Genomic DNA, 26,898 nt, shown 5'->3' on the forward strand with positions numbered 1-26,898 from the left:
TTCGGTGTTTTTTTATGCAGTATAAAGGCTGTTAATGTGAAATGTGTCTACACATCGTATGATGTTTCAAAAGTTCTTTTAGCAAATAGTTGCATCAGGCTTTTAATGCAATTTCTTTTGATTCAAATCAGGTCTGCTTTAGCTGATGACTGTGCCAACACTGGCAAATGTGGTAAACCACATTCCCTGCATTTCTGTAAAGCAGTCTGTTCTGCTGTTTCCCTGGATAGTGTATGAATGTTTGCAGTGGTGGCTCTTACTTACCCATTCATTCAGAGTGGCATTTGCTTTCACTGTAGTGTTCAGATAGATAAAAGGCACAGAGTAGACACAGACTTACAACTAATGATGAAGAAAAACAAAACAGCCCCACACATGCTAGAGCATAGCAACTGGAGAAAAACTCATGGCACTGCACAGTTTGAGAAACTTTGATCTTTTCCAAATGAAGACTAAGTAAATAACACATTGCATAAAATATGGAATTAAGTTTTGTAAATGTAGACTAACATATTTCAGGTTAAGTTTAGCCTAACATATTCTGGGTTAATTCTTCACCATTCACCTATAAGTATCAGTAGTAGAAAGAACATCCGTACCATAAGTGTATAATTTATAATCATTATCTTACTAACCATTAACATTATCACATACAGATTTTTTAAAAGCATTTTTATTTCATTTACCTTGGATTGGTTAAGCATAAATACACGCATTATATGGACATATTTGACTGTTTAGCTTGCATCTTGCAGAGCTGTTTTTAATAGGTTTTCTAAGTAAACATACACTCAGCAAATGTCTTTGACTATTGGGCAGCATTATGCTGCTTTTTAAGCAGCTCACGCATGAGCCCCACATTGTCTTAAGATGCCTTTGTGAAGTTTCAGTCCACACAAACATTTTTAGTCACCCTCAGGCCATTCAAGATGTAGATGAGTTTCTTCATTAGAACAGATTTGGAGAAATTTAACATTACACTTTCTCACCAATGGATCCACTGCAGTGAATGGGTGCCGTCATGAGAGTTCAAACGACACGACTCCAGTCTGTCAATTAACGGCTTGTGAGGTGAAAAGCTGTTGTAGGAAACAAATCCATCATTAAAGCATTTTTTAACTTTAAAGTGTCACCAAAATACAGGTCTATAATAATAATAATGCTTCTTTCCGTGAAAAAGTCCATTCTCTGTTGTGCTTTCACATCAAAATCCAGTGGGATATTTGTTTAGAACTGTTATGGACTGTTCATGTATATCGTATATTTCTCTCCTGATTCAGACAAGATGGCTTTTCCAATGGAGAACGCAATGTTATGGATAGAGGGACTCGTATTTTAACAATAATTTTTGAGGTTTGAGGTTAAAAATGTCACACAGCTTGTGGATTATTGTAATGTTTTATCAGCTGTTTGGACTCATTCTGACGGCACCCATTTACTGCAGAGGATCCATTGGTGAGCAAGTGATGTAATGCTAAAATTACTCCAAATCTTTTCTGAAAAAGAAACAAACTCATCTACATTTTGGATGACCTGAAGGTGAGCCAATTTCCAGCTAATTTAAAATTTTGGGTGAACTAATGCAAAAAAATAAAAAATGCATTTGAGACCCTGCTTTCTTTTTCATTCTCTATGGTTTATGGGTACTTGCTCTTTAGTTCTGCTCTAACTTTACATTTACAGTTGAGGTCAAAAGTACATACCTTGCAGAATCTGCTAAATGTTAGTTATTTTACCAAAATGAGAGGGATCATACAAAATGCATGTTATTTTTTAGGGATGCACCGATAAGAATTGGCCGATCATGCTTGCGCGTTTTGTCAGTAAAGCCGGTTCTGTAATCAGCGGTAAATGCCATCAGGTGCGTGATTTCACGTTGAGCCGTATATACTACACACAGCCGTTGTTTACCGACGAGCTGCGCAAATCAATGTTCATTATCAGTGTGAATGTGCGCAGCTCGTCAGTGAACAACGGCTGTGTGTAGTATATACGGCTCAACGTGAAATCATGCACCTGATGGCATTTACCGCTGATTACAGAACCGGCTTTACTGACAAAACGCGCAAGTGATCGACCGATACGGATCGGTGCATCCCTATTATTTTTTATTTAGTACTGACCTGAAAAACATATTTCACATAGAAGACATTTACATAATATTCCACAAGAGAAAATAATACTTGAAATTATAAAAATTACCCCGTTCAAAAGTTTACATACGCTTGCTTCTTAATACTCTGTTGTTACCTGAATGATCCACAGCTGTTTTTTTTTTGTTTGTTAAATGATAGTTGTTCATGAGTCCCTTGTTCATCCTGAACAGTTAAACTGCCCGCTGTTCTTTAGAAAAATCCTTAAGGACTCACAAATTATTTAGTTTTTCAGCATTTTTTGTGTATTTGAACCCTTTCCAACAATGACTGTATGATTTTGAGATTTATCTTTTCACACCGAGGACAACTGAGGGACTCATATGCAACTATTACAGAAGGTTTAAACCAGAGGTCTCAAAATCAATTCCTGGAGGGCTGCAGCTCTGCAGAGTTTAGCTCCAACCAACTCCAACTCACACCTGCTTGGAAGTTTCTAGTAATCCTGAAGACCTTGATTAGCTGGATCAGTTGTGTTTGATTAGGGTTGGAGCTAAACTGTGCAGAGCTGTGGCCCTCAAGGAATTGAGTTTGAGACCAGTGGTTTAAACGCTCACTGATGCTTCAGAAGGAAACACAATGCATTAAGAGCCAGGGGTGAAAACTTTTGAACAGAATGCAGATGCATACATTTTTCTTATTTTTCATAAATATCTTTTTTCATTTAGTAGCCTACTGCCCTTCAGAAGCTACAGAAGATACTTATGTTTCCCAGAAAACAAAATAAGGTAATTTACCCTGATCTTCAAATTCAAAAAGTGTATGTTAACTTTTGAACGGGGGGTAATTTTTATAAATGTAACTATTATATTCTCTTGTGGACTATATGTAAACATATTTTATTTGAAATATCTTATTCAGGTATTTCAGGTATTCAGTACAAAATAAAAAATAACATGCATCTTGTATGATCCCTCTTATTTTGGTAAAATAATGAACATTTTGCAGATTCTGCAAGGTGTATGTACACTTTTGACCTCAATTGTAGTTACTAGGCTTACAAATTTGACAAAAACGTTCTTGTTTGAGAATATGTGTTCACCATTTGTGTAACTGGACTTTTGACTGCGTTACTAAATTTCAGCCTTGAGTGACGATCACACACTATATACTGTAGCTCTGGACAGGCCAATTGACCCAGTATCTCTGTGCTCATGGACTTATAAATAAGGGAAACAATCATCCATTAAAGCCCTTTACCTGTGACAGACCTCTTTGTCCAATCAGGGTCCATGCTTTTAGCGACTCTTCCGCACTGCACTTGGCAAACAGATCTGTCTGTCTCAATGTTTGTCAATGTCAATTGCTTAACCATTTATCAGTGGTCAATAAGTGCACTGGCAGCTGGGACTTACTCGGCCATGAGGGTTTTTTCTGAAGCACGTTCAAAAAGAATCAGGCAGCATTATTAAAACACCCCGTTTTTTCCATAAACCCATGCTGACCTGGTTGAATAGTGAAATTAGCATTGCCTCCCTCTGTGTGAAGTGTCTCTCCTCCTCTTTGGGGTAGCACACAGCTGCCAGACCAGCCCTCCTCAGAGGGGGGCAGGGCAAGTTAAGACAAACCAGAACAGAGTAAAGTAGGCAGTAAACTAGTGGGGCTGTGGGCTGACATGTCATTTGAGCTTGGGGAAGGAAGGGGCAAACTTGGATCTCTCCGAGCCTGTGAGCTTTTTTAAGATATCAGTGGAGATCCCTGAGAGGCGTGTGTGTGTGAGGGCGTGTATAAGTGTGTTTGCATGAAAACGTAAGGTACTACGCGCATAAGGCGATTTCTACAGCTGCCAGTCTCTCATCGGGTGGTAAGTTTGAGTTTTTGTGTTTTTGCAAATATATAATTTCTAATGATTCACATGCATTTACACATGATCAAATACTTTTAGCAGACGCACTGAAAACAAATCATTTTAAATGCAGACTAATGTATAGAAGTTACGAAGTTTGTTTGTAGTATTAATGATATCCACTCACTCATTACAGTAAGACAGAATGAAGTCTGGCTCTGCTTTAAAACATGCTGTGCTGTAATGTAGCTTTAGAGTTGCTTGTCAAGTTAAGCATGATGAGCCCCCAGGGCTACAGCTCACAGGTATAGCCTCATGCATGTCAATCTACTCTGACTCCTTAACAACTTCACAGGTTGTAAGCAAACACAGTGTAATGCTAATGCTCGGCAATTTGGTCACACAGACTACAATGTGCCAAATCTTTTATAAAAACATCTGTTTTATGTGTAAAAGACGTTCTTTAAGAAGTAACTTAAGTGCAACTTTGGTCTGCAACCTCATTTACATGTAAAATAAAACTGGAAAAACAAATCCCTAAAGTAGTTCTACATATTGCCCGTATGCGTGTATAAAAATATGTATACTATTCAAATAAATGGAAAAAAAATCTTTCCCCAATTAAACTTTTTTAATGTTTTGCACTTATTTGATCCAATATAGCAAAAACAGTAATACTGTAAAATATTGCAATTTAAAATAAATCTTTCCTATAAATATTTTAAAATGCAATTTATTTTGGTGATGGAAAAACTGAATATTCAGCGTCATTACTCTAGCCTTCGTTGTCACATGATCCTTCAGAAATTATTCTAATATGCTGATTTACTGTTAAAGTATTATTTGTACTGGAGTTTTTGCTTTATTAAACAATTTATGTGATAATTAATATTTAATTTAGTGACAGTTATTATTATTTTTTAATAGCATACCATTTATTTGAAATAGAAAACTTCTGTAACATTATAAATATTTTTACTGTCACTTTTGATAAATTTAATGCATCCGTGCTGAATAAAAGTTATCCTATTGACTCCAAACCTTTGAACAGTAGTGTATTAACATGTTATTTTATTTAGATATTTAAAGAGACAGTGCCATGCCATTTAACAGATTTAATTACCTCTGTAACAAATTTTCATTGAGTTAGGAGTCTAGTATTGCCCTTGGTATATAAATGCTCCAGTCTGCCTGCTATAAACTTACTATAATTTATAATAACCTTTTAAATTTAATTAACTTGTAAGATGACAATGGCTTACCACTAACACAACTCTTCAATTGCACAGAAGTGCACTGGCCAATAAGGGATGTGCCAAATACATACGCCTTTTTTTAAAATGAAAGGGCTTTATCCCACTATTATGCAATAATGCCTAAGGCTTTTACATTTATTGTACATTGGGCAACGCTAAACCTGCTTAAACTGCAGACATGTGCAAGTGAGAACAAAGGTGTTTTTTTTTTCAGCTCCACTTAGGTTGCCAATACTACTGATCTTGCAGAATCGAATCTTTACATTGTGCAATAAATAAATTTGTGCAACGTTAGTCAAAAAAATCGACAAAAATGTTCACCACACATATAGAAAAGAAAATAAATCACATCCTTTCACTTGAAAAGAGTTTGTATACGTGATTTATTTATTTAACAAAAAAAAACATCTTGACAGTTTTTCCTAACAGAAAGAATGCTGGAACATTGCCTTACATTTGGCCGCTCCCTTGTGAGGAGGAAAAATGTGGACCAGGACTGTCTGGAGGAGTCCAAGCTGTGCCGCTGCCTCTCCACTGTTGATCTGATTGCCCTCGGGGTGGGCAGTACACTTGGGGCCGGTGTCTATGTGCTCGCTGGGGAGGTGGCCAAAGGCAATTCTGGCCCCAGCATTGTAGTGTCTTTCCTCATCGCCGCTCTCGCATCTGTGATGGCCGGCCTGTGTTATGCCGAGTTTGGTGCGCGGGTACCCAAGACGGGCTCGGCCTATCTGTACAGCTATGTGACCGTGGGGGAGCTCTGGGCCTTCATCACAGGATGGAACCTCATTCTGTCATATGTCATAGGTATTTATGATTTGGCAATTACATGTTAAATAATGAATAAAAAAGATCAGATTGTACAGCCTAAACTGATATTCTGTTGGAACAGGGACGTCTAGTGTGGCACGTGCCTGGAGTGGGACATTTGATGAGCTTATAGGGGGCCACATTGAAAAGTTCTGCAAAATGTACTTCAGAATGAATTTGCCCGGCCTGGCAGAGTACCCTGATTTCTTTGCTGTCTGCCTGATCTTACTACTGTCAGGTAAAAATCATTAACTTCATTAAAAAGTGGCTTGAACTATTCTGAACAACGTTGGAAACTATGTATTGCCACATTCTCAGAAAAAATTAGCAAAAGCTGTCACTGGGATGGTACCATTTTAAAAGATACACCTTTTTACTTTATTTTCCCTTTAAAGGGTGCATTTTAGTACCTTAAATGTACATATTTGTACCTTAAGTGTGCATACAGTTGAGGTCAAAAGTTTACGTACACCTTGCAGAATCTGCAAAATGTTAATTATTTTATAAAAATAAGAGGGAACATACAAAATGTATATTATTTTTTATGTAGTATTGACCTGAATAAGATGTTTATACATAAAATATGTTTACATATAGTCCACAAGAGAAAATAATAGTCAAATTTATAAAAAATTACCCTGTTCAGAAGTTTACATACACTTAATTCTTAATACTGTGTTATTACCTGAATGATCCACAGCTGTTTTTTTGTTTGTTTAGTGATAATTTGATAATTGATCAGGGATAAAAAAGTCCCTTGTTTGTCCTGAACAGTTAAACTGCCTGCTGTTCTTCAGAAAAATCCAACAAACTCTTTGGTTTTTTAGCTTTTTTATGTATTTGAACTAGTGCTGTCAAACGATTAATCACGATTAATCGCATCCAAAATAAAAGTTTACATAACATTACATAATATATGTTTGTGTACTGTGTATATATATTATGTATTTATAAATACACACACATGCAGTATATATTTTGAGAATATTTTCCATATTTATTTTGAAATACATTTTTATTCATAATTAATATTATATATAAATATATTTCATATATAAAGGTAACATATTTTTCTTAAATACATCCATGCATATGTGTGTATTTATATATGCATATTAAATATACACAGTACACACATATATATTATGTAAACAACCAATTTTATTTTGGATGCGATTAATCGCGATTAATCGTTTGACAGCACTAATTTGAACCTGTGACAAGATGAATGGAGGGGAAGCAAATGCAGGGCGAAATGACAGTTTATTGGAATGCACAGAAGAATACAAACAAACAGGTGCAGGATGGATGATATCTCTCGGATGGGTGGGGCAGGGGCTAGATGGTCGATGATGTGCAGTGTTGAGTAATCCAGAGCGGGTGAGTCCAGTGATGAAGCGTGAATAATCCAATACGAGATGAACACGAAGACACGAACAACATCCAACGAAGACTAGAACTCATAGAACACAAACACAGCCAAGGTCCGGGGAACAATCATCTGACAGAGGAAGAGAGACAACGGTGAGTTTATATACACTGAGATGATGAGCGGCACCTGTGGGGACTGATTGGCAGCTGATGAGCGAGCATGACGTACAACACAACAGTACACAGATCACGAGACATGAGAACACAGCTGATCTGTGTATCGTGACAGTACCCCCTCCTCTAGGAACGTCGCCTGACGTTCCCAGACTCCTTTACCTGTCGATTGTAATCATCAATGAGGGAGTGATCCAGGATGTCTCTGGCAGGAACCCAACTTCTCTCCTCCGGACCGTAACCTTCCCAGTCCACCAAATACTGAAATCCGCGTCCCCTCCGCCTAGAGTCCAGAATACGATTAACCGAATAAGTAGGTTCCCCATCTACGAGACGCGGCGGTGGAGGAACCGGGGTAGGCGGATTTATACGTGCAAAAAACACAGGCTTAATTTTGGAAACATGAAATACGGGATGAATTCTCCTGTACACTGGAGGGAGTTTGAGGCGGACTGCCACCGGACTAATGATTTTGGTGACAGCAAACGGGCCAATAAATTTGGGAGCAAGTTTATTCGAGACGGAACGCAGAGGAATGTTCTTGGTTGAAAGCCACACTTTGGAACCGACGACGTATACGGGAGGCCTAGACCGGTGGCGATCGGCTTTGGCCTTAGTGCGCGCTCCCACCTGGACCAGAAATTGGTGGCTGGTACCCTATGCTACATTCAAATGGGGATAGGCCCGTAGATGATACTGGCAACGAATTGTGGGCGTACTCCACCATAGAAAGTTGTTGGCTCCAGGAGGAAGGATTTCTGGCGACCATACATCGTAACGTTCTCTCCAAATCTTGGTTGGCTCTCTCAGTTTGACCATTGCTTTGAGGATGGAACCCCGAAGAGAGACTAACAGTGGCCCCCAGAAGTTTACAAAACTCTCGCCAAAATTTGGACACAAATTGGGGTCCCCTGTCGGAGGCCACGTCTGTCGGGAGGCCATGTAGCCGAAAGACGTGGTCAACGACCGTTACCGCTGTCTCCTTGGCTGAAGGTAATTTGGGCAAGGGAATGAAATGAACCGCTTTCGAGAACCGGTCCACCACGGTCAAAACTACCGTGTTACCCTGGGAGGGTGGGAGGGCGGTAACAAAATCTAGCGCAATGTGGGACCAGGGTCTCGAAGGGATAGGCAGCGGTTGGAGGAGCCCATCTGGAGGTCTGTTAGAAGTCTTACCAGTGGCGCAAACTGAGCAAGCCAAAACAAAACTGCGAACATCACGAGCCATAAGTGGCCACCAAAATCTTTGTTTAACCAAATGTAAGGTGCGACTTACCCCTGGATGACAAGCAATATTGGAACAATGACCCCACTGGATAACTTCGGACCGAAGTCTCTCTGGCACAAACAAACGGTTAGGTGGGCAACCGACCGGAGGCGTTACCCCTTGTAAGGCTGTTTTAACCTTCGATTCGACCTCCCAATTGAGGGTCGAGACAATAAGTGTCTCAGGAAAAATACCCTCGGGAGTGGACGGGCGATCGGAACGGTCAAAAATACGTGACAAAGAATCGGGTTTGATATTTTTGGAACCCGGGCGGTACGAGAGTGTAAAGTCAAAACGTCCGAAAAAAAGAGCCCACCGCGCCTGCCTAGAGTTCAATCGTTTAGCAGTTCTAATATATTCTAGGTTCTTATGATCGGTCCAAACGATAAAAGGTACCCCCGACCCTTCCAACCAGTGACGCCATTCCTCCAATGCCAACTTGACTGCCAACAACTCTCTGTTACCAATATCATAATTTGCTTCAGCTGGCGACATACGATGTGAAAAAAATGCGCAGGGATGCATCTTGTCGTCTGCGGATGAGCGCTGTGAAAGCACCGCACCTACCCCCACCTCTGACGCATCGACCTCCACCACAAACTGACGTGATGGATCAGGGGTAACTAGGATGGGAGCCGAAACAAAGCGGCTTTTGAGTTTGGCAAACGCAGCCTCGGCTGCGTCTGACCACCTGAACGTCGTTCTGGGGGAGGTCAAGGCAGTCAGAGGTGCGGCTAGTTGGCTGAAGTTGCGAATGAAACGCCGGTAGAAATTGGCAAACCCCAGAAACCTCTGTAGGGCCTTACGGGAATCTGGGCTTGGCCAATCCACCACAGCCTTAACCTTCTCGGGATCCATGCGCATACCCTCAGACGACACGATGTACCCTAGGAAAGGAACAGACTGTGCATGAAAAACGCATTTCTCCGCCTTGACAAAAAGCCCATTCTCTAGCAGCCTCTGAAGCACTCGTCTGACGTGTTGAACATGTTCCTGGAGAGAAGAAGAAAAAATCAATATGTCGTCCAGGTAGACATATATGAACTGATCGACCATATCTCTCAACACGTCATTGACGAGTGCCTGAAAGACACCTGGGGAGTTGGACAAACCGAAGGGCATGACCAAGTATTCAAAGTGCCCCCTGGGGGTATTAAAGGCAGTCTTCCATTCATCTCCCCTCCTGATGCGGACCAAATGATAAGCATTCCTTAAATCCAATTTCGTGAAGACTGACGCTCCCTGCAACCTCTCGAAGGCTGAAGATATTAACGGCAAAGGATAAGTATTCTTTACCGTAATATTATTCAGCCCTCGGTAATCAATACAAGGTCGCAGAGAACCGTCCTTCTTCCCCACAAAAAAGAACCCCGCCCCCGCTGGTGAAGAGGAGGGTCGAATGAACCCCGCTGCTAGAGAATCAGAAATATATTTCTCCATAGCCTCTCTCTCTGGAACTGAGAGTGAATATAACTTGCCTTTAGGCGGAGACGTCCCTGGCAGTAACTCTATAGCACAGTCGTAGGGACGGTGAGGAGGGAGAGAAGCAGCCCGAGACTTACTGAACACTTCCTTCAGGTCGAGGTACTCCGTGGGCACGTTACACAGCTCCACCGCCTTCTCCTGTAACACAGAACTAGAGACAGACGAACAAGCAGACACAAGACAAGACTCATGACACTTATTGCTCCACTCAGTTACCGACTTCAGCTGCCAATCAATCCGGGGGTTGTGTTTGATGAGCCAGGGGTAACCTAAAACAATGGGTGAATGGGGAGAGTCCAGGACGTAAAAAGATATACTCTCACTGTGATTGCCAGACACAGTGAGAGTGACAGGTTCAGTAATGAGTGTGATGTCTGGAAGAGTCTGGCCATTGAGTGCGTGGACACTGATGGTGTTGGTGAGGGGGAGGAGTGGCACAGAAAACTGACGAGCAAAACTATGATCCAAAAAATTACCTTCGGCCCCAGAGTCCAACAGTGCAGTGCAGTGATGGTCTTGGTTTGACCATCTGAGCCTAATCGGAAGGAGCGTGGAGGTCGCGCTGGATGAGGTCTTCGTAGCGGAGATCCCACCCGACAGTAGCCTCTGATTTACTGCCGGGCTGGGCCTTTTACCGGGCAGTTGTAAGCAAAGTGTCCCGCGGCTCCACAGTAAAGGCAAAGGCCCTGGGACCTCCGCCTCTCCTTCTCCTCCCGAGAAAGCCGAGCTCGACCCACCTGCATAGGCTCGTGATCGTAGGTGGGGCTGACCGCGTCACCGCCGCTGGCTCGAGGTGTAGTTCCCTCCCCAGGGGGGAACGGAGCGGGTAAACACCGCCGCTCGGCTCGGGAGAGTCGAGCGTCTACCCGCAGTGCCAGGTCGATAAGGCCGTTGAGGGAAGCGGGTAGGTCCAGGACGTAGATCTCACGCTGGACGCGATCAGCCAGCCCATGCAGGAACATATCCCACTGCGCCTCCTCGTTCCACTGACACTCCGCCGCCAGGGTGCGAAAGTCGATGGAATACTCTGAGACGGATCTCTCCCCCTGTCTGAGATCCGCCAAGACGCGCGCGGCCTCTCTTCCTGCGACCGCGCGGTCAAACACCCTTTTCATCTCGGCGGCGAGTGCAGCAAACGAGGCACAACAGGGATCTTGATTCTCCCACACCGCCGTTCCCCACAATGCCGCCCTCCCAGACAGCAGGGTGAGCGCGAACGCTACCTTGCTTTCCTCACTAGCGAAGGTGCGCGGCTGTAATGCGAAGTGCATAGAACACCTAGTGAGGAAAGCACGGCAGTGGTTCGGCTCACCGCTGTAGAGTTCCGGAGTGGGAAGGCGGGGCTCCGATGTACTGGACGCGCTGGATGGTGGTGGGGAAGTCGATGGCGTGGGCGGTGCGGGCGGCGCAGCGGGAGGTTGCATCTGTTGCATGCGCTGAGTGAGCTCGGACACCTGCCCCACGAGAGCTCGGATCGCTGAACCCATCGTTTGCTCTTGGCTGTCCATCCGAGAGATGCAGGCTTGCATGAAGCCTGCCATGGTGGGTTGGGAAGAGCCTGCTGCTTCCATGATGCGTCAGATGATTCTGTGACAAGATGAATGGAGAGGAAGCAAATGCAGGGCGAAATGACAGTTTATTGGAATGCACAGAAGAATACAAACAAACAGGTGCAGGATGGATGATATCTCTCGGATGGGTGGGGCAGGGGCTAGATGGTCGATGATGTGCAGTGTTGAGTAATCCAGAGCGGGTGAGTCCAGTGATGAAGCGTGAATAATCCAATACGAGATGAACACGAAGACACGAACAACATCCAACGAAGACTAGAACTCATAGAACACAAACACAGCCAAGGTCCGGGGAACAATCATCTGACAGAGGAAGAGAGACAACGGTGAGTTTATATACACTGAGATGATGAGCGGCACCTGTGGGGACTGATTGGCAGCTGATGAGCGAGCATGACGTACAACACAACAGTACACAGATCACGAGACATGAGAACACAGCTGATCTGTGTATCGTGACAGAACCCTTTCCAACAATGACTGTATGATTTTGAGATCCATCTTTTTACACAGAGAACAACTGAGGGACTACAGAAGGTTTAAACACTCACTGATGCTACCGAAAGAAAAACGATGCATTAAGAACCAGGGGTTTAAACTTTTTAGTATGAAGGTGTACATTTTTAAAATTCTTTCTAAATATCAAATCATTTTTATTTAGTACTGCCATTCAGAAGCTACTTACATGTTTCCCAGAAGACAAAATAATTTAATTTACTCTAATCTTCAAATTAAAAAAAAAACTTTAGTCTTAATGCATTTGTGTTTCCTTCTGGAGCATCAGTGAATGTTTGAACCTTCTTTAATAGTTGCAAATGAGTCCTTCAGCTGTGGGTCATTCAGGTAAGAACATATATTAAGTATTAAGAATCAAGTATGTAAACTTTTGAACGGGGTAATTTTTATAAATTCAACTATTTTTTTTCTCTTGTGGACTATATGTAAACATCCTTTATGTGAAATATCTTATTCAGGTCAATATTAAACAAACAATAACATGCAATGATCCCTCTTATATGTTGGTAAAATAATTAACATTTTGCAGATTGTGAAAGAGGGATGTAAACTTTTGACCTCAACTGTATTAGTAGCTATATGCTACATATGAGCACCTTTTGAAAGGGTACTGTCCTAGTGACAGCTTTTTTACATTATTTCTGAGAGTGTAGCACTTCACAATTCACATGATGAATTGGCTGTTGTATTCTGAATCAGGACTGCCAACTTTGAGTTGAGAATCTATAGTGGAATCTATAATGGATGTGTAGCGAGTGCATGAGAGACGTGTCAGTTGCGCAAGTCTCACTCTGAATGCATGAGAGTTGGCAGCCCTGCCCCTCATTTGTAAGTTGCTTTGGATAAATGCATCTACTAAATGAATATCTGTAAATGTCTTTTATCATTTAATACAATAAGACAAATCTCCTGAATACATCTAAATTAAATGAATTACCACTACATTTACAGGGATTTTTCCTAAATGTCTGTCGCTGTAATCCCCCCCCCCCCCCCAGGTCTTCTCTCCTTTGGGGTGAAAGAATCAGCTTGGGTCAACAAAATCTTCACAGCTGTAAACGTGCTTGTGCTGATGTTTGTTATCATTTCTGGATTCGTCAAAGGCGACTCGCTCAATTGGAATATACCAGAGGAATCTCTCATAAATGTTACCATTGTCAAAAGGTGAAGAACATTTTTTTATTTCTTTATAAATGTTGATGAATTAAGCCTAATGTGTGAATTTTAAATTATACAATTTGCTTTCAGGAATCTCTCACACACTGCTAATGTCACAAGTGATTACGGGGCAGGGGGCTTTTTGCCTTATGGCTTTGGCGGGACACTGGCTGGTGCCGCTACATGCTTTTATGCCTTTGTGGGATTTGACTGCATTGCAACCACAGGTAATGAATCACTTATTCTGTTTTATTCAACAGTTAAAGGGTTAATGCATACAAATTATGATATTTGTGATGAAATCTGAGAGCTGTCTGAACCTGCATAGACAGCAACGCAACTGACACATTCAAGGGCTAGAAAGGTAGTAAAGACATCCTAAAAATAGTCCTTGTGACATCAGTGGTTCATCTGAAATTTTATGAAGCTATGAGAATACCTTTTGTGCACAAAGAAAACTTCATTCAAACTGACTTCATTCAACAATTTCTTCTCATCCGTGTCAGTCTCTGAAATTTTATGTCCTTATTACCTTTCTGGGCCTTGAATGTGGTAGTTGTGTTTGTGTCTATGCAGGGTCAGAAAGCTCTCAATTTTCATCAAAAATATCTTAATTGTGTTCTGAAGATGAACAAAAGTCTTACAGGTTTGTAATGAGGTTGAGTAAATAATAACAGAATTTTCATTTTTGGGTGAACTATCCCTTTAACTTCAGTTCTCCAGTATGATCATGTGGTCTAAAACTTTTGTGACTGTGACCAGGTGAGGAAGTGAAGAATCCCCAGAGGGCCATTCCCATTGGGATAGTTGTTTCCCTACTAGTCTGCTTCCTTGCCTACTTTGGCGTATCAGCAGCCCTCACCCTCATGATGCCCTACTACCTGCTGGACGAGAGGAGTCCCCTGCCTTTGGCTTTTGAATATGTGGGCTGGGGGCCTGCGAAATATGTTGTAGCAGCAGGATCACTCTGTGCTCTATCAACCAGGTAAACGTCTTTCTTCGCTCTCATTAAACTAGCCTTTATACAAGACTGTATTTTGAGGAAGCATGCTGATATCAAACATTGTGAAGAGTTACATAAAAATGCAATTATTCATTATGTAATTTGTTTGACATTCCGCTAAACATTTAGTTTCTAATTAGTTCCCTTCCGGGAACTCGAGCCGCGTCAGGAACGCTATGGGGAACGCCATTGGCGGGCCGCACTCTGAACTGTGTATAACAACCAATGAAATGACGGGGGTGACGTCACAGGCGCGGTGACGTCACCGACCAGGAAGTATAAAGCACGTGCGTTTGAAGCCGGCGGCAGCTTTTGTCATTCAGCGAGAGCGCTCTGTGTCTGTGTCTGTCTTGCCATTTCTGCTGTTTTTGTGTCCAGTTTGACACACTTTTATTTGAGTAGAATGGCATCTTTACAACCTATTAAGAAAAAGAGTTTGATGGTGGTTAAGCGCCCGCATAGACAGTGTGTCCCTCCCTGCCAACGCTTCATTGTTGGTGGGGATACACACAGTCTATGCGTGGTCTGCTTGGGAGCGGAGCATGCACAGTCAGCCCTCGAAAAGGCTGGCTGTGAGCACTGTGAACGCCTGCCGGTGCGTCTGCTTCGCTCCCGGAAAGCCCTCTTCGAGGAGGGGGCTTTCACTAGCGTGCCCCGTGGGTCTGGCCCCGCTTCCGCCGAGGCGGAGCGGCGGCTGCACTCGTGGGGCTCGCAGCTCGATCTGCTGGAGGGTATGGAGACGGGTGATCCCCTATCTCCGCCCTCACTCAGCGGATCGAGCGATCTCCTCCTGGATGTGGAAGCCCGCGCTGCGGTTTCTTCCCCCCGGGAGGAGGTCCCCGAGTTCCTCTTGTCTTCCTCCGAGGAGGTTGACATTGAAAGTGTTACAGAGGAACCACAACCGCCATCACGCTCGCCTCACTATGAGGAGCTCGTAGAGGTGCTGACTAATGCGGTAGCCAAATTACACATCACATGGCCCGCAGAACAACAGCAATCACATGAGCCGCAGCGAAGCCGATTAGATGATCGCTTCCTGCGGACAAAGTCAGCACCTCCAAAACGGAGCCTTCCCTTCTTCCCCGATCTCCACCAAGAGCTAGCGAGATCGTGGGAAAAGCCATACTCCTCCCGTCTTTTCTCCCCCGCTGAAAATTATGGAAATGTGGGGGGGGCAGAGGAGAGTGGCTATAGGACGATGCCACGGGTTGAACAGACGCTTGCGGGCTATCTGTCACCCGGCTCGGCATCATCCTTGAAGGCTCCGTCCTTACCCACCAGGCCCCTTAAAGTCACATCTGGCCTGATGGGTAAGGCATACACGGCAGCAGGTCAAGCAGGGTCTTGCCTTCACACCATGGGCATCCTGCAAGCCTACCAGGCTGACCTGCTGAAGGAGTTCAGCAGCGGCGAGGAAGTTAGCGTCACAGAGATGCAAAAAACTGCAGATCTCGCTCTCCGCGCCACCAAGGAGGCCGCCCGTGCTGTTGGGCGGTCTATGGCAGCCCTGGTGGCCGCGGAGAGGCATCTCTGGCTGACCCTGTCCGACGTAAAAGAGAAGGACAGGGTCACGCTTCTGGACGCCCCCCTGCAACCATCTGGCCTCTTTGGTGCTTCGGTTGATACCGTTGTGGCCAGGCACCAGGAGGCCCGCAAGCAGGCGGCGGCGTTCAGAACTTTCCTTCCTCGCCGCGTGTTCTCCTCTGAGGCTGCTGCACCATCTAAGAAGCAGCCTCAGCCGTGTACGAGCTCCCATAGAGAGGCACAAAAACAGAGCGTTGCCGCCCGTGCTCCCCCGGCCCAGCCTAGGGGACCCGGAAAGCAACGCTCTAAGTCGGGGGCTTCCAAGACGAAGAGGCCTGACCTGAGGGTCGTCCTCCAGTCAAGGAAGTCCTCGGCTAAGCGGCCCTGACGGTTGTGGTTCAGGGCCGTTGAGGGCAGCCCCTCTCGAGGGGGTTTGCACCGTACCTCCAGGTGCGGGTTTCAGACCCCTTCGTGGCCCTCAGGAGATGAGTCAGCTAACCCTGCCAGTGTTACAGGGCGCGGCTATCTCCCGCGAGCATCCTCTAGCTGGTCCGCCCGGAAACGTAGCGGCCCTGGAGAGTTCGCAACCCCCGCGGGGGTTTTCCGAGGAGCTAATTCCGGCGCTTCCTGCCAGTTCGCTGTTTCAGGACTCCGAGTTAGTTCCTCAAGTAAATCCAGACACCAGTCTCGAGAGGCTGGTACCCTTAGTGAACTTTCTGGTTCTTTAGCACAGGAAGTATCTCAGGTTCGCTTTCAGGGGCAAGGCTTACCAAGACAGAGTGCTTCCTTTCGGCCTAGCTCTCTCACCTCGCACTTTCACGAAGTGTGTGGATGCTGCGCTGGCTCCACTGTGACTCCAGGGCATCCGCATACTCAACTAACAGTTAGCGGTTCAGCATCGAGGTGCTGTTCTCGCTCACATGAAAGAGTTAGGGTTGAGACTCAACGCCAAGAAGAGTGTGCTTTCTCCACTACAGAGGACCACTTACTTAGGCGTAGTGTGGGATTCGATCTCCATGCAGGCACGCATGTCTCCTGCACGAGTCGATTCCATACTGACCGCAGTGAATGCAGTAAAGCTAGGCCAGTCACTCACTGTCAAACAGTTTCAAGTACTGTTAGGTCTTATGGCAGCCGCTTCCAACGTGATACCTTTTGGACTGCTGCACATGAGACCACTGCAGTGGTGGCTCAGGACCAGGGGGTTCTCCCCGAGGGGAAACCCACTCCGCAAGATCAAGGTCACGCGGCGTTGCCTACGTGCCTTGGCCATGTGGAGGAAACCCTGGTTCCTCTCTCAGGGACCGGTTCTGGGAGTGCCTGGTCGCCGCATCACGCTAGCGACCGACGCTTCCCTTACCGGTTGGGGGGCGGTCATGCGTGGCCGCTCAGCCCAAGGCCTATGGAGCGCCCACCATCTCTCGTGGCACATAAACCGCTTAGAGATGCTGGCAGTATCCCTGACCCTAAAGAGGTTTCTCACAGACCTAAGAAACAAACACGTGCTGGTCCGTACAGACAGCACTGCGGTGGTTTACTACATAAACCACCAAGGAGGACTCCGCTCACGCCCCTTGTACAAGCTGGCGTACCGGATACTCCTTTGGTCTCAAGAGAAATTCCTCTCCCTGAGAGCAGTCCATATTCCTGGACATCTGAATGTGGGAGCAGACGTCCTGTCAAGGCAGGGGCCGAGGCCCGGGGAATGGATGCTTCACCCAGAGGTGGTGAAGCAGATCTGGAGAGTGTTTGGCCAGGCTCAGGTGGACCTGTTTGCGACTCAGGAGACATCGCACTGTCCCCTCTGGTACTCTCTAGTTCATCCAGCTCCACTGGGGCTGGATGCCATGGCACAGACGTGGCCGAGGCTGCGTCTGTACGCCTTTCCCCCGATCGCTCTGCTCCCGGGAGTTCTGGAACGGGTCCGTCGGTTTCAAGTGCGGCTGCTACTAGTAGCCCCGTACTGGCCGGCACGAGTATGGTTCTCGGACCTGGTATCTCTCCTAGACGGCTCTCCGTGGGAGATTCCCGTCAGGAGGGACCTCCTGTCTCAGGCTGGGGGCGCAATATGCCACCCCCACCCAGAGAGGTGGAGGTTATGGGTGTGGCCCCTGAGGGGGCACAACTCATAGGAGCGGGTCTCTCAACCGAGGTTGTTGAGACCCTTCTCCAATCCAGAGCTCCCTCTACGAGGAAACTGTATGGCCTTAAGTGGAACTTATTCGCGAGATGGTGCCGCGAGCGCCACCTGGACCCAGTCAACTGCCCGGTCGGTACAGTTCTGGAGTTCCTACAGTCTCGCCTATCCGCAGGGCTAGCTCACTCCACTCTAAAGGTATACGTGGCGGCCATAAGTGCCTACCACGCCCCTTTAGGTGGCCTCTCAGTAGGTAGAGAGCCCTTGGTCATACGGTTCCTCCGCGGTGCGCTCAGGCTGAGGCCTCGAGTGACACCCAGGGTCCCCACGTGGGACCTCGCTGTGGTGCTAGAAGCTCTCTGCAAGCCTCCATTCGAGCCCTTAGAGGAGTCTACGGATCGCGCCCTCACAGTTAAGACGGCGCTCCTGTTAGCACTCACCTCCCTCAAGAGAGTAGGCGATCTGCAGGCCCTTTCAGTGGCCCCATCTCATTTAGAGTTTGCCCCAGGGATGGCCAAGGCCTTTCTATATCCCAGGGTCGGGTACGTCCCGAAGGTCCCCTCCCTAGCACCGCAGCCAGTAACGCTGCAGGCGTTCTATCCTCCTCCATACGTGGAGCCAGGTCACAGGAAGTTAAACTGCATGTGCCCAGTCAGAGCTTTAGACGCATACGTCCACAGAGCTGCCACGTGGCGTAAAACAGAGCAACTGTTTGTCTGTTACGGCCCCCCTAAGAGGGGGAGCCCAGCTTCAAAACCCACTATTAGTAGATGGATCATCGATGCCATAACTACTGCTTACGAGTCCTCTGATCTCCCCTCACCGTTGGGACTCAAGGCTCACTCTACTCGGGGCATGAGTGCCTCGAGAGCTCTGACGGCAGGTGTCCCAATACAAGACATCTGCAATGCTGCGGGTTGGTCCACGCCCCTAACATTCGTTAGGTATTACGAGCTCGACCTCAGAGCCGCTCCAGGCTCGGCTGTACTCTCGGCCTAGTGCGCTAGGCCTAGAGGGGCAGCCACCTCCCTAGCCAGGAGGAGACTTCTCAAGGCGCATTCTTTCTGCGGAAAGAAGAGAAGTCGTTTCGCCACTCATAAGAGATCTGCAAAACTTTACCCCTTTTGTCCGTGAAAGCTAGACAAAAGCCCTTTCAGTCCCTCTTGTCCTGGCAGAACCCCCAGACAAAGGACTAAGACCCCTCGTGAGCCCGAGGGCCGAGGGGTGCCTCTCGCACTGGCTGGCGAACCAGGCAGAGGTCACGGTTCTCGTGTGCCCGAGGGCCGAGAACTGTACAGCCCTCTTGTCCGCGGAATGCTAGACAATGGCTTAATTCTCCTCGTGTTCTGACGCAGGATGCTATCAGACCGAGTGTACTCCGGTCCCTCTGGTTTCTGGCTTTCCCCAGACCAAGGACTAAGACTCCTCGTCTGCCTTCACAGAAGGCCGAGGAGTGCCTCATGCACTGGCTGGCTACCAGGCAGAGGCACCTACTGTCTTCCCCGTGAGCCCGAGGGCCGGGGATTGCAGTGCCCTCTTGTCCGCGTAATGCTAGACAATGGCTTATTCCCTCGCGTCCTGGCGGAGCTCCAGGCCGAGCCTTGGATCCCTCTTGTTCTGGCTGAACCCCCAGACAAAGGATCACCCTCTCCTCGTGTGCCCGAGGGCCGAGGAGCCTTGAGGTCGAGCTCACCGTCCTCGTGGGTCTGCGGACCGAGGACTTCCCACACCATCTGTCCGCCGAGTGCTAGACAGTGGTCATTCGGTCCCTCTTGTTCTGGCTAACTCCCAGACAAAGGACTAAGACTCTGCGTGTGCCTGAGGGCCGTGGAGTACCTCTCGTTCTGGCTGGCGACCAGACAGAGGAAGACTACCATTCCTCGTGTGCCCGAGGGCCGAGGACTACAGGGCCTTCTTGTCCGCGTAATGCTAGACAAGGGCTCTCTCTTTTTCCACCCTGGTTGAGCAGACACTCGCAGGGCTCGGTAATTATGGGGGCGTTGGTAGTCTCGTTCCCCATAGCGTTCCTGACGCGGCTCGAGTTCCCGGAAGGGAACGTCTCGGGTTACGTATGTAACCTTAGTTCCCTGAGGGAACGAGACGCCGCGTCTCGGACCATAATTCCCGCACCCTGCGGCGCTCGCTTCATTCCTAAAGAGCTGCCGCCGGCTTCAAACGCACGTGCTTTATACTTCCTGGTCGGTGACGTCACCGCGCCTGTGACGTCACCCCCGTCATTTCATTGGTTGTTATACACAGTTCAGAGTGCGGCCCGCCAATGGCGTTCCCCATAGCGTTCCTGACGCGGCGTCTCGTTCCCTCAGGGAACTAAGGTTACATACGTAACCCGAGACGTTAGTATGAAGGGTCCGTGGTGGATTGATTCCTATGCTTTGCATCTCTAATGACTTTGTCTGAAAGAGAGCCAGGTAAATAATTATACACAGCATTTAATTAATCAGATTATTATTATAAGCTTTAATATGATTGAGGTTTATACTTGCTCTCTTTCAGAACAAAATCTTCATGTGGAGTGAATTTTAGTTTTTTCCTGGTGACAATCTATAAATCTATAAGGACTTGTTGGCAATTAGCAACACTCCCTAAAGTGGCATGAATTACAACCCAGTAATTTTAACAGTATGTTCATTGGATTATTATTGGTTTTGCTTGACTATTAGTCTTAATTATGTTCAAAAGCATCCGGATGTGTGATTGGCATACACAAGCTGTATACGAGTTATAAAAGTTTTATGCCTGAGACCAATCATTTTGATTGGAGTCATTTTTATGAATTTACTAAAACATTTAATATGCTATCTTAGCCTAGGCCTTGTGCAATACTCCCAGGAAAAAATGAAGATGATTTAACTGTCCGTCTGGTCCCATTTGCCTCATTTGCTAAGTGCTGTATAAAGATGTGCTGTCAAATTTTTTATGTCCTAAAGTCAACATGAAACAGCCATTTGGCAACCCATATTACTTCTGTGTCAAACAGAATATTCAAAATGTTGGAAAAAAGTCCTGTGATTGGAGTGGTGTTGAAAACATTAAAAGGGACTGGTGCTGTCAGTCAAATTTTTTTTTTCTCTGCAGAATATCGTACTCATCAATCATACACAAGAAGACTAAAAACGTGTTTAAAGAAAGCAAATAGGGTTGATTTTGATTTCATGTTGACTTTAAAATCCAAATAATTTCTTTGTGGAGGCCTGTAACAGTCCTCAGCAGCAGTGTTTGGGATCAGGTCTGCAGCATGTAATTAATTGACCCCTTGCTTCTGCTGATGTCTTTGCCTCACATGCAGTCTGCTGGGCTCCATTTTCCCAATGCCGCGTGTAATCTATGCTATGGCACAGGATGGGGTGCTTTTCAAAGTCTTAGCCCAAATCAATCCTAAGACGAAGACCCCTCTTATTGCTACAATGTCTTCAGGTGTAGTTGCAGGTGAGAGACGGAGGCACGATTGCTATGCAAATCGCCAATGTGATCCACCAGGCAAATGTGAATAAGAGCGGATATGTACGAATTAAGGAATTTTCTTTGGGAACATACATCAAATAAACCTTGAAATATCAGTATTTTTTTTTTAAATTGTAACTTCGAAACCTGGATGAATCAAAATCCTAAAAAGTCAAATTCCAATCATTACAAACACAATTGGATGCCAATTATTTGCTCCTTCACACTTGCTTGTATTGCTTAATATGTTCTTTTCCCTCCAGAGTTGCAGGTGCTTGAACCATGACTCCTTTTTTGTTTTTAGCCTGTTGGGTTCTATGTTCCCTCTTCCCCGCATTCTGTTTGCCATGGCACGAGATGGTGTGCTATTCAGATTTCTTTCCAAAGTGAGTAAGCGTCAGTCACCAGTGGCTGCCACTATGGCAGCGGGCACTACTGCGGGTAAGCTAAGAGAGAGGTAGGCCGTACATGGCCTGCTGTCCTGTTTGTGTCAGCCTGGTGGAGGTGCGGTGTGCCTGCTTAATTACAGTACCGTGTTACCCTGCATGCTGGTGGTGGTTGTGGTGCTAAAAATCACTGGGATTTTACAATGTGTGATACAAATCTCTATGGAAGCTATTTATTGCATGCAAAAGTGATATGTAGAGTGCTTGGTGGTGAAGTTAGCTGGGAAAAAAGGGAAATCAGCCACCTGTTACAAGTTTGGAATAATACATTTTTTTTTGTTATTAAAAGAAATCCTTAATGCTTTAGGCTGCATTTATTTGATCAAAAATATAGTAAAAACAGTAGTATTATAAAATATTATTACAATTTAAAATAAAATGTCTATTTTAATATAAACTAGTAGTCAAAAGTTTTTGAGCAGTAAGATTTTTAATGTTTTTAAAAGAAGCCTCTTCAAATTACAAGGAAACAGTAAAAATGTGAAATATTTTTACTATTTAAAATAACTGTTTTCTATTTTAATATATTTTAAAATGCAATTTATTTTTCATATTTCAATTTTATTTTTCAAAGCTGGATTTTTAGAATCATTACTCCTTAATATTTTGATTTGTTGCTAAAAAACATTTATTATGTTGACAACAGCTGAGTAGATTTTTTTAGGTTTCTTTGATGCATAGAAAGTTCAGAAGAACTGAAAAAAAAATTCAGCTTTGATCACAGGAATAAACTACATTTTTTACAGTTATACTACATAGTTATTTTAAACAGTAAAAATATTTACTGTTTTTGCTGTACTTTTGATGAAATAAATGCAGGCTTGGTGAGAAGAAGAGACCTCTTTGAAAAAATCTTCAAAAATGTTTGACTTGTGTATTTTAAAATGTAATTAAAATGAATTTTTAGCAGCCAATTTTTGTTCAAACATTTTTTGCTGCATAATATTTCATAGGAAATGAATGATAATTGTGATTGTAACTGCTATTCAAAAGTTTGAGGTAAGATAAAAAAACACATTTTTACTTTTATCAAGAAAGGGCATATTAAATTGATCAAAAGTGACCTTAAGACATTTATAATGCTACAAAATATTTCTGTTTCAAACAAATGCTAATCAAATAATTCTGAAAATAAATGTACTGTGGTTTCCACAAAAATATTAAGCAGCAAAAACAAAACTGATAATAAGAACCATTAATAATTGAGAACCAAAAATAATTGATAATAACAGAAAATGTTTCTTGAGCAGCAAATCAGCATATTAGAACGGTTTCTGTATATAGGATCATGTAACACTGAAGACAGAAGAAATTATACTGAAAATCCAGCTTTGATCACAGGAATAAATTACATTTTAAAATTTATTCAAATAGAAAACAGATATTTTAAATGTTTTAATTTATTACTGTTTTACTATATTTTTGTTTTACAAATAAATGTAGCCTTGATGAGCATACAGGGAGTGCAGAATTATTAGGCAAGTTGATATTCTTGCCATATTTTTTTCCCAAGCACATTTGAATAATTCCAAACCACATCAATCTTAATAACTACTATTCATTTTGTATTTATTTATTTATAATTGATATATAAATATCCATGAAGGCTGGAAGTGAAAAACTCCTTATTTTCAGGTGTGCAGAATTATTAGGCACATTGTCTTTTACAGATAAAATGAGCCAAAAAAGAGATTTACCTCAGACTGAAAAGTCAAAAACTATTAAATGCCCATGAGAAGGATGCAATACTAATGCAATACTGCAATTTGCAAAGTTAAGGCATGACCACCGGACAGAAAAACGCTTGTTGCATCTGCATTGTCAGAACAAACAGGTGGAGGAGAAAAGAGACATGTTAATTGCAAAAAAAGTAAGAATTAATGTTAAGAATCGGATATGAAACCATCGGGAACCATTTAGTCTCCAGCGCCACCGTTTTCCAGAACTGCAACCTACCTTGAGTCTCCAGAAGTGCAATGTGTCAGGTTCTCAGAGACTTTGCTTGGGCAAAAAATCCTAAAAAATGACCCTCAATTAATAAGAATAACATTCTGAAGTATTGTCAAATACATAGAGATGTTTTTTTTCTAGGCTTTATAGACAGATGAGTTGAGAGTGACTCTCGAAGGACCAGCACCACATCCTCTTGTAGCACTCTTTCAAAAATATATTTTCCAGAATCTGGCAGTAAGTTTTAAGAGTTTATTTTGGTCCCTCTCTGCAAGACAGACATTTCAGGATAGGAGATGGACTAAAACTGAAGTCCCAAAACTTACTGCCAGATTCTGGAGGATAAACTTGAAAGAGTGCTACAAGAGGATGTGGTGCTGGTCCTTCAAGAGTCACTCTCAACACATCTGTCTATAAAGCCTAGAAAAAAACCATCTCTATGTATTTGACAATACTTCAGAATGTTATTCTTATTAATTGAGGGTCATTTTTTAGGATTTTTTACCCAAGCAAAGTCTCTGAGAACCTGACACATTGCACTTCTGGAGACTCAAGGTAGGTTGCAGTTCTGGAAAACGGTGGCGCTGGAGACTAAATGGTTCCCGATGGTTTCATATCTGATTCTTAACATTAATTCTTACTTTTTTTGCAATTAACATGCATCTTTTCTCCTCCACCTGTTTGTTCTGACAATGCAGATGCAACAAGCGTTTTTCTGTCCGGTGGTCATGCCTTAACTTTGTAAATTGCAGTATTGCATTAGTATTGCATCCTTCTCATGGGCATTTAATAGTTTTTGACTTTTCAGTCTGAGGTAAATCTCTTTTTTGGCTCATTTTATCTGTAAAAGAAAATGTGCCTAATAATTCTGCACACCTGAAAATAAGGAGTTTTTCACTTCCAGCCTTCATGGACAATTATATATCAATTATAAATAATTAAATACAAAATGAATAGTAGTTATTAAGATTGATGTGGTTTGGAATTATTCAAATGAGCTTGGGAAAAAAATATGACAAGAATATCAACTTGCCTAATAATTCTGCACTCCCTGTATAAGTTTTTTTTTTTTTTTTTTAAATCTTTGCCCAGTTGTGTATATCTGAACTCATGTTCAGGTGCAGATGTGTAATGTACTGCTGACAGCTGCAGAGAGAGATTCTCAGTACTTCCCTACAGTGTAGTAATACTGCACTTTGATGCTAGCAGGGGTCACTCTGTAGATGCTTATGGGTTCTGCGGACTTCTAAGGAATGAGAAAGCAGAGGGGAAGCTTAGTGAAGGGATGAGGACGCAGGGCAGATACTGGTTTTTGGAGCCCCCTGCACATTGCACATGTTACGTCTAAACTGTAGCACTGTATGTTTGTTAGTTTACATGGCCTTCTGACTGTGAGGGAAGTCTAAACAGCTGTATATGAAGTCATAGGGCACATCTGGTGTGAATTTGGGAAGATACCAGTGCTATCACATTCTGAGTTTAAAGTCAGACATCCACTAATGAAGAAATCTGTATTGATTATTGATAAAGACTGTCCCACAGTATATATACTGCAGTTTTACACTTGGATTATTTTAGAAATGTCATAGTTTGCCAATCAGGCTCTTCAAAATGGGAAGATTTACTTTATTAAATGAACACAAATGAATTAATAAACAGTGCATGCTCTGTTGGTGTATAATGGCCTGCAAATATTTTTTACAACCAAGCCACACTTATAAATGTATAAATGCCATTGCATTGCAAGTATCAATATAATGCCACAAAAGTTGAAATATAACACACTTTTCAAGCAAAACATTTCAAAATCCAGAAAAAATACTTCAACCAACAAGTAATTGCAAATATTACTGAGAAAATGTCCATTAATTATGAGAAAATAGAGGTATTAAATTATGCCATGAAATTCATGCATTTTAAGTGTAAAGACTAAAGTGTTTAAATATTTGGGGCCACTGTATGTAATCTGTTTAATTTATATATGTTCCTTTAGTTTGTGATAAAATTTTTGTAAGTTTTTGTTAATGCACTTGATGTATTATTTTTAAACTTAATCTGATCAGCTTTTGTTTGATGCCAACAGCTATCATGGCTTTCCTGTTTGACTTGAAAGCGCTGGTGGACATGATGTCTATTGGAACCTTGTTGGCCTACTCTTTGGTGGCTGCTTGTGTTCTAATCCTCAGGTTAGTGTACATTCAGTACAAATATGCTTCTTGATGATGCAAACCAATTGACTAGTTGGTACAAACCTTACTGCAAGAATTATGCAGTGGTTTGTCTAGTTGTTGCCTAATGTAATTTCTTAACTGTGACAATTTTCTTGTGAGTCTCTGTAGATCTTAAAGGAGACCTATTATGCTCCTTTTTACAATATGTAATATAAGTCTCAGGTGTCCTCAGAATGTGTCTGTGAAGTTTCAGCTAAAGATAAGATATAGCTCATACCTCAGATATTATCATGTCTGTTGTGCCGAAATTATGCATTTTAAACAACATTAGTTTAAACTTCTGATATACAGTTTGGTTTTCTGAGTACTAAACTATGTTCTCTTTCATGTCTTATTGCACTTAAACTGTCAAATACACACAAATGTATGTTAAAAACACACAGGAGTTACAAAAACAGTCGGTTATGTCTTTGCAGGTAAACAGCTGGAAAAGAAATCGCATGTTTATATTAGATCCGTGTGGCAGCAGCGTAATAGACAGTAAATAAATCAAAAAATCCACTGCTCTCTTGTCTCCTCTCAGGAAGGGACTCTAAATAGTGTTCTGTGCTCATCTGTGCAGCAAACAACAGAACAGTTAGCATGCTTTGCTCAAACTTTT

The 26,898-nt window shown here is 43.6% G+C and overlaps 1 protein-coding gene across 3 annotated transcripts in view; it reads left to right on the forward strand.

Moving 5' to 3' along the window:
* The first annotated feature begins 3,723 nt into the window (after positions 1–3,723).
* The window catches only part of slc7a2 (solute carrier family 7 member 2), a 29,392-nt gene continuing 6,217 nt past the window's right edge, over positions 3,724–26,898 (forward strand). Inside the window, exons 1-8 of one of the 3 annotated variants that reach the window (XM_073820032.1) lie at positions 3,724–3,957; positions 5,625–5,999; positions 6,085–6,240; positions 13,385–13,550; positions 13,635–13,771; positions 14,307–14,529; positions 21,516–21,655; positions 26,150–26,252. In XM_073820032.1, the coding sequence (XP_073676133.1) occupies positions 5,630–5,999; positions 6,085–6,240; positions 13,385–13,550; positions 13,635–13,771; positions 14,307–14,529; positions 21,516–21,655; positions 26,150–26,252 (1,295 nt within the window). In that variant the 5' untranslated portion in view covers positions 3,724–3,957; positions 5,625–5,629. Of the gene's footprint in view, positions 3,958–5,611; positions 6,000–6,084; positions 6,241–13,384; positions 13,551–13,634; positions 13,772–14,306; positions 14,530–21,515; positions 21,656–21,974; positions 22,112–26,149; positions 26,253–26,898 lie in introns of all 3 variants that reach the window. The other 2 variants (XM_073820031.1, XM_073820033.1) reach the window with 2 other exon arrangements.

Source organism: Garra rufa, chromosome 16, assembly GCF_049309525.1.
Source record: "Garra rufa chromosome 16, GarRuf1.0, whole genome shotgun sequence".
NCBI lineage: Eukaryota > Metazoa > Chordata > Actinopteri > Cypriniformes > Cyprinidae > Garra > Garra rufa.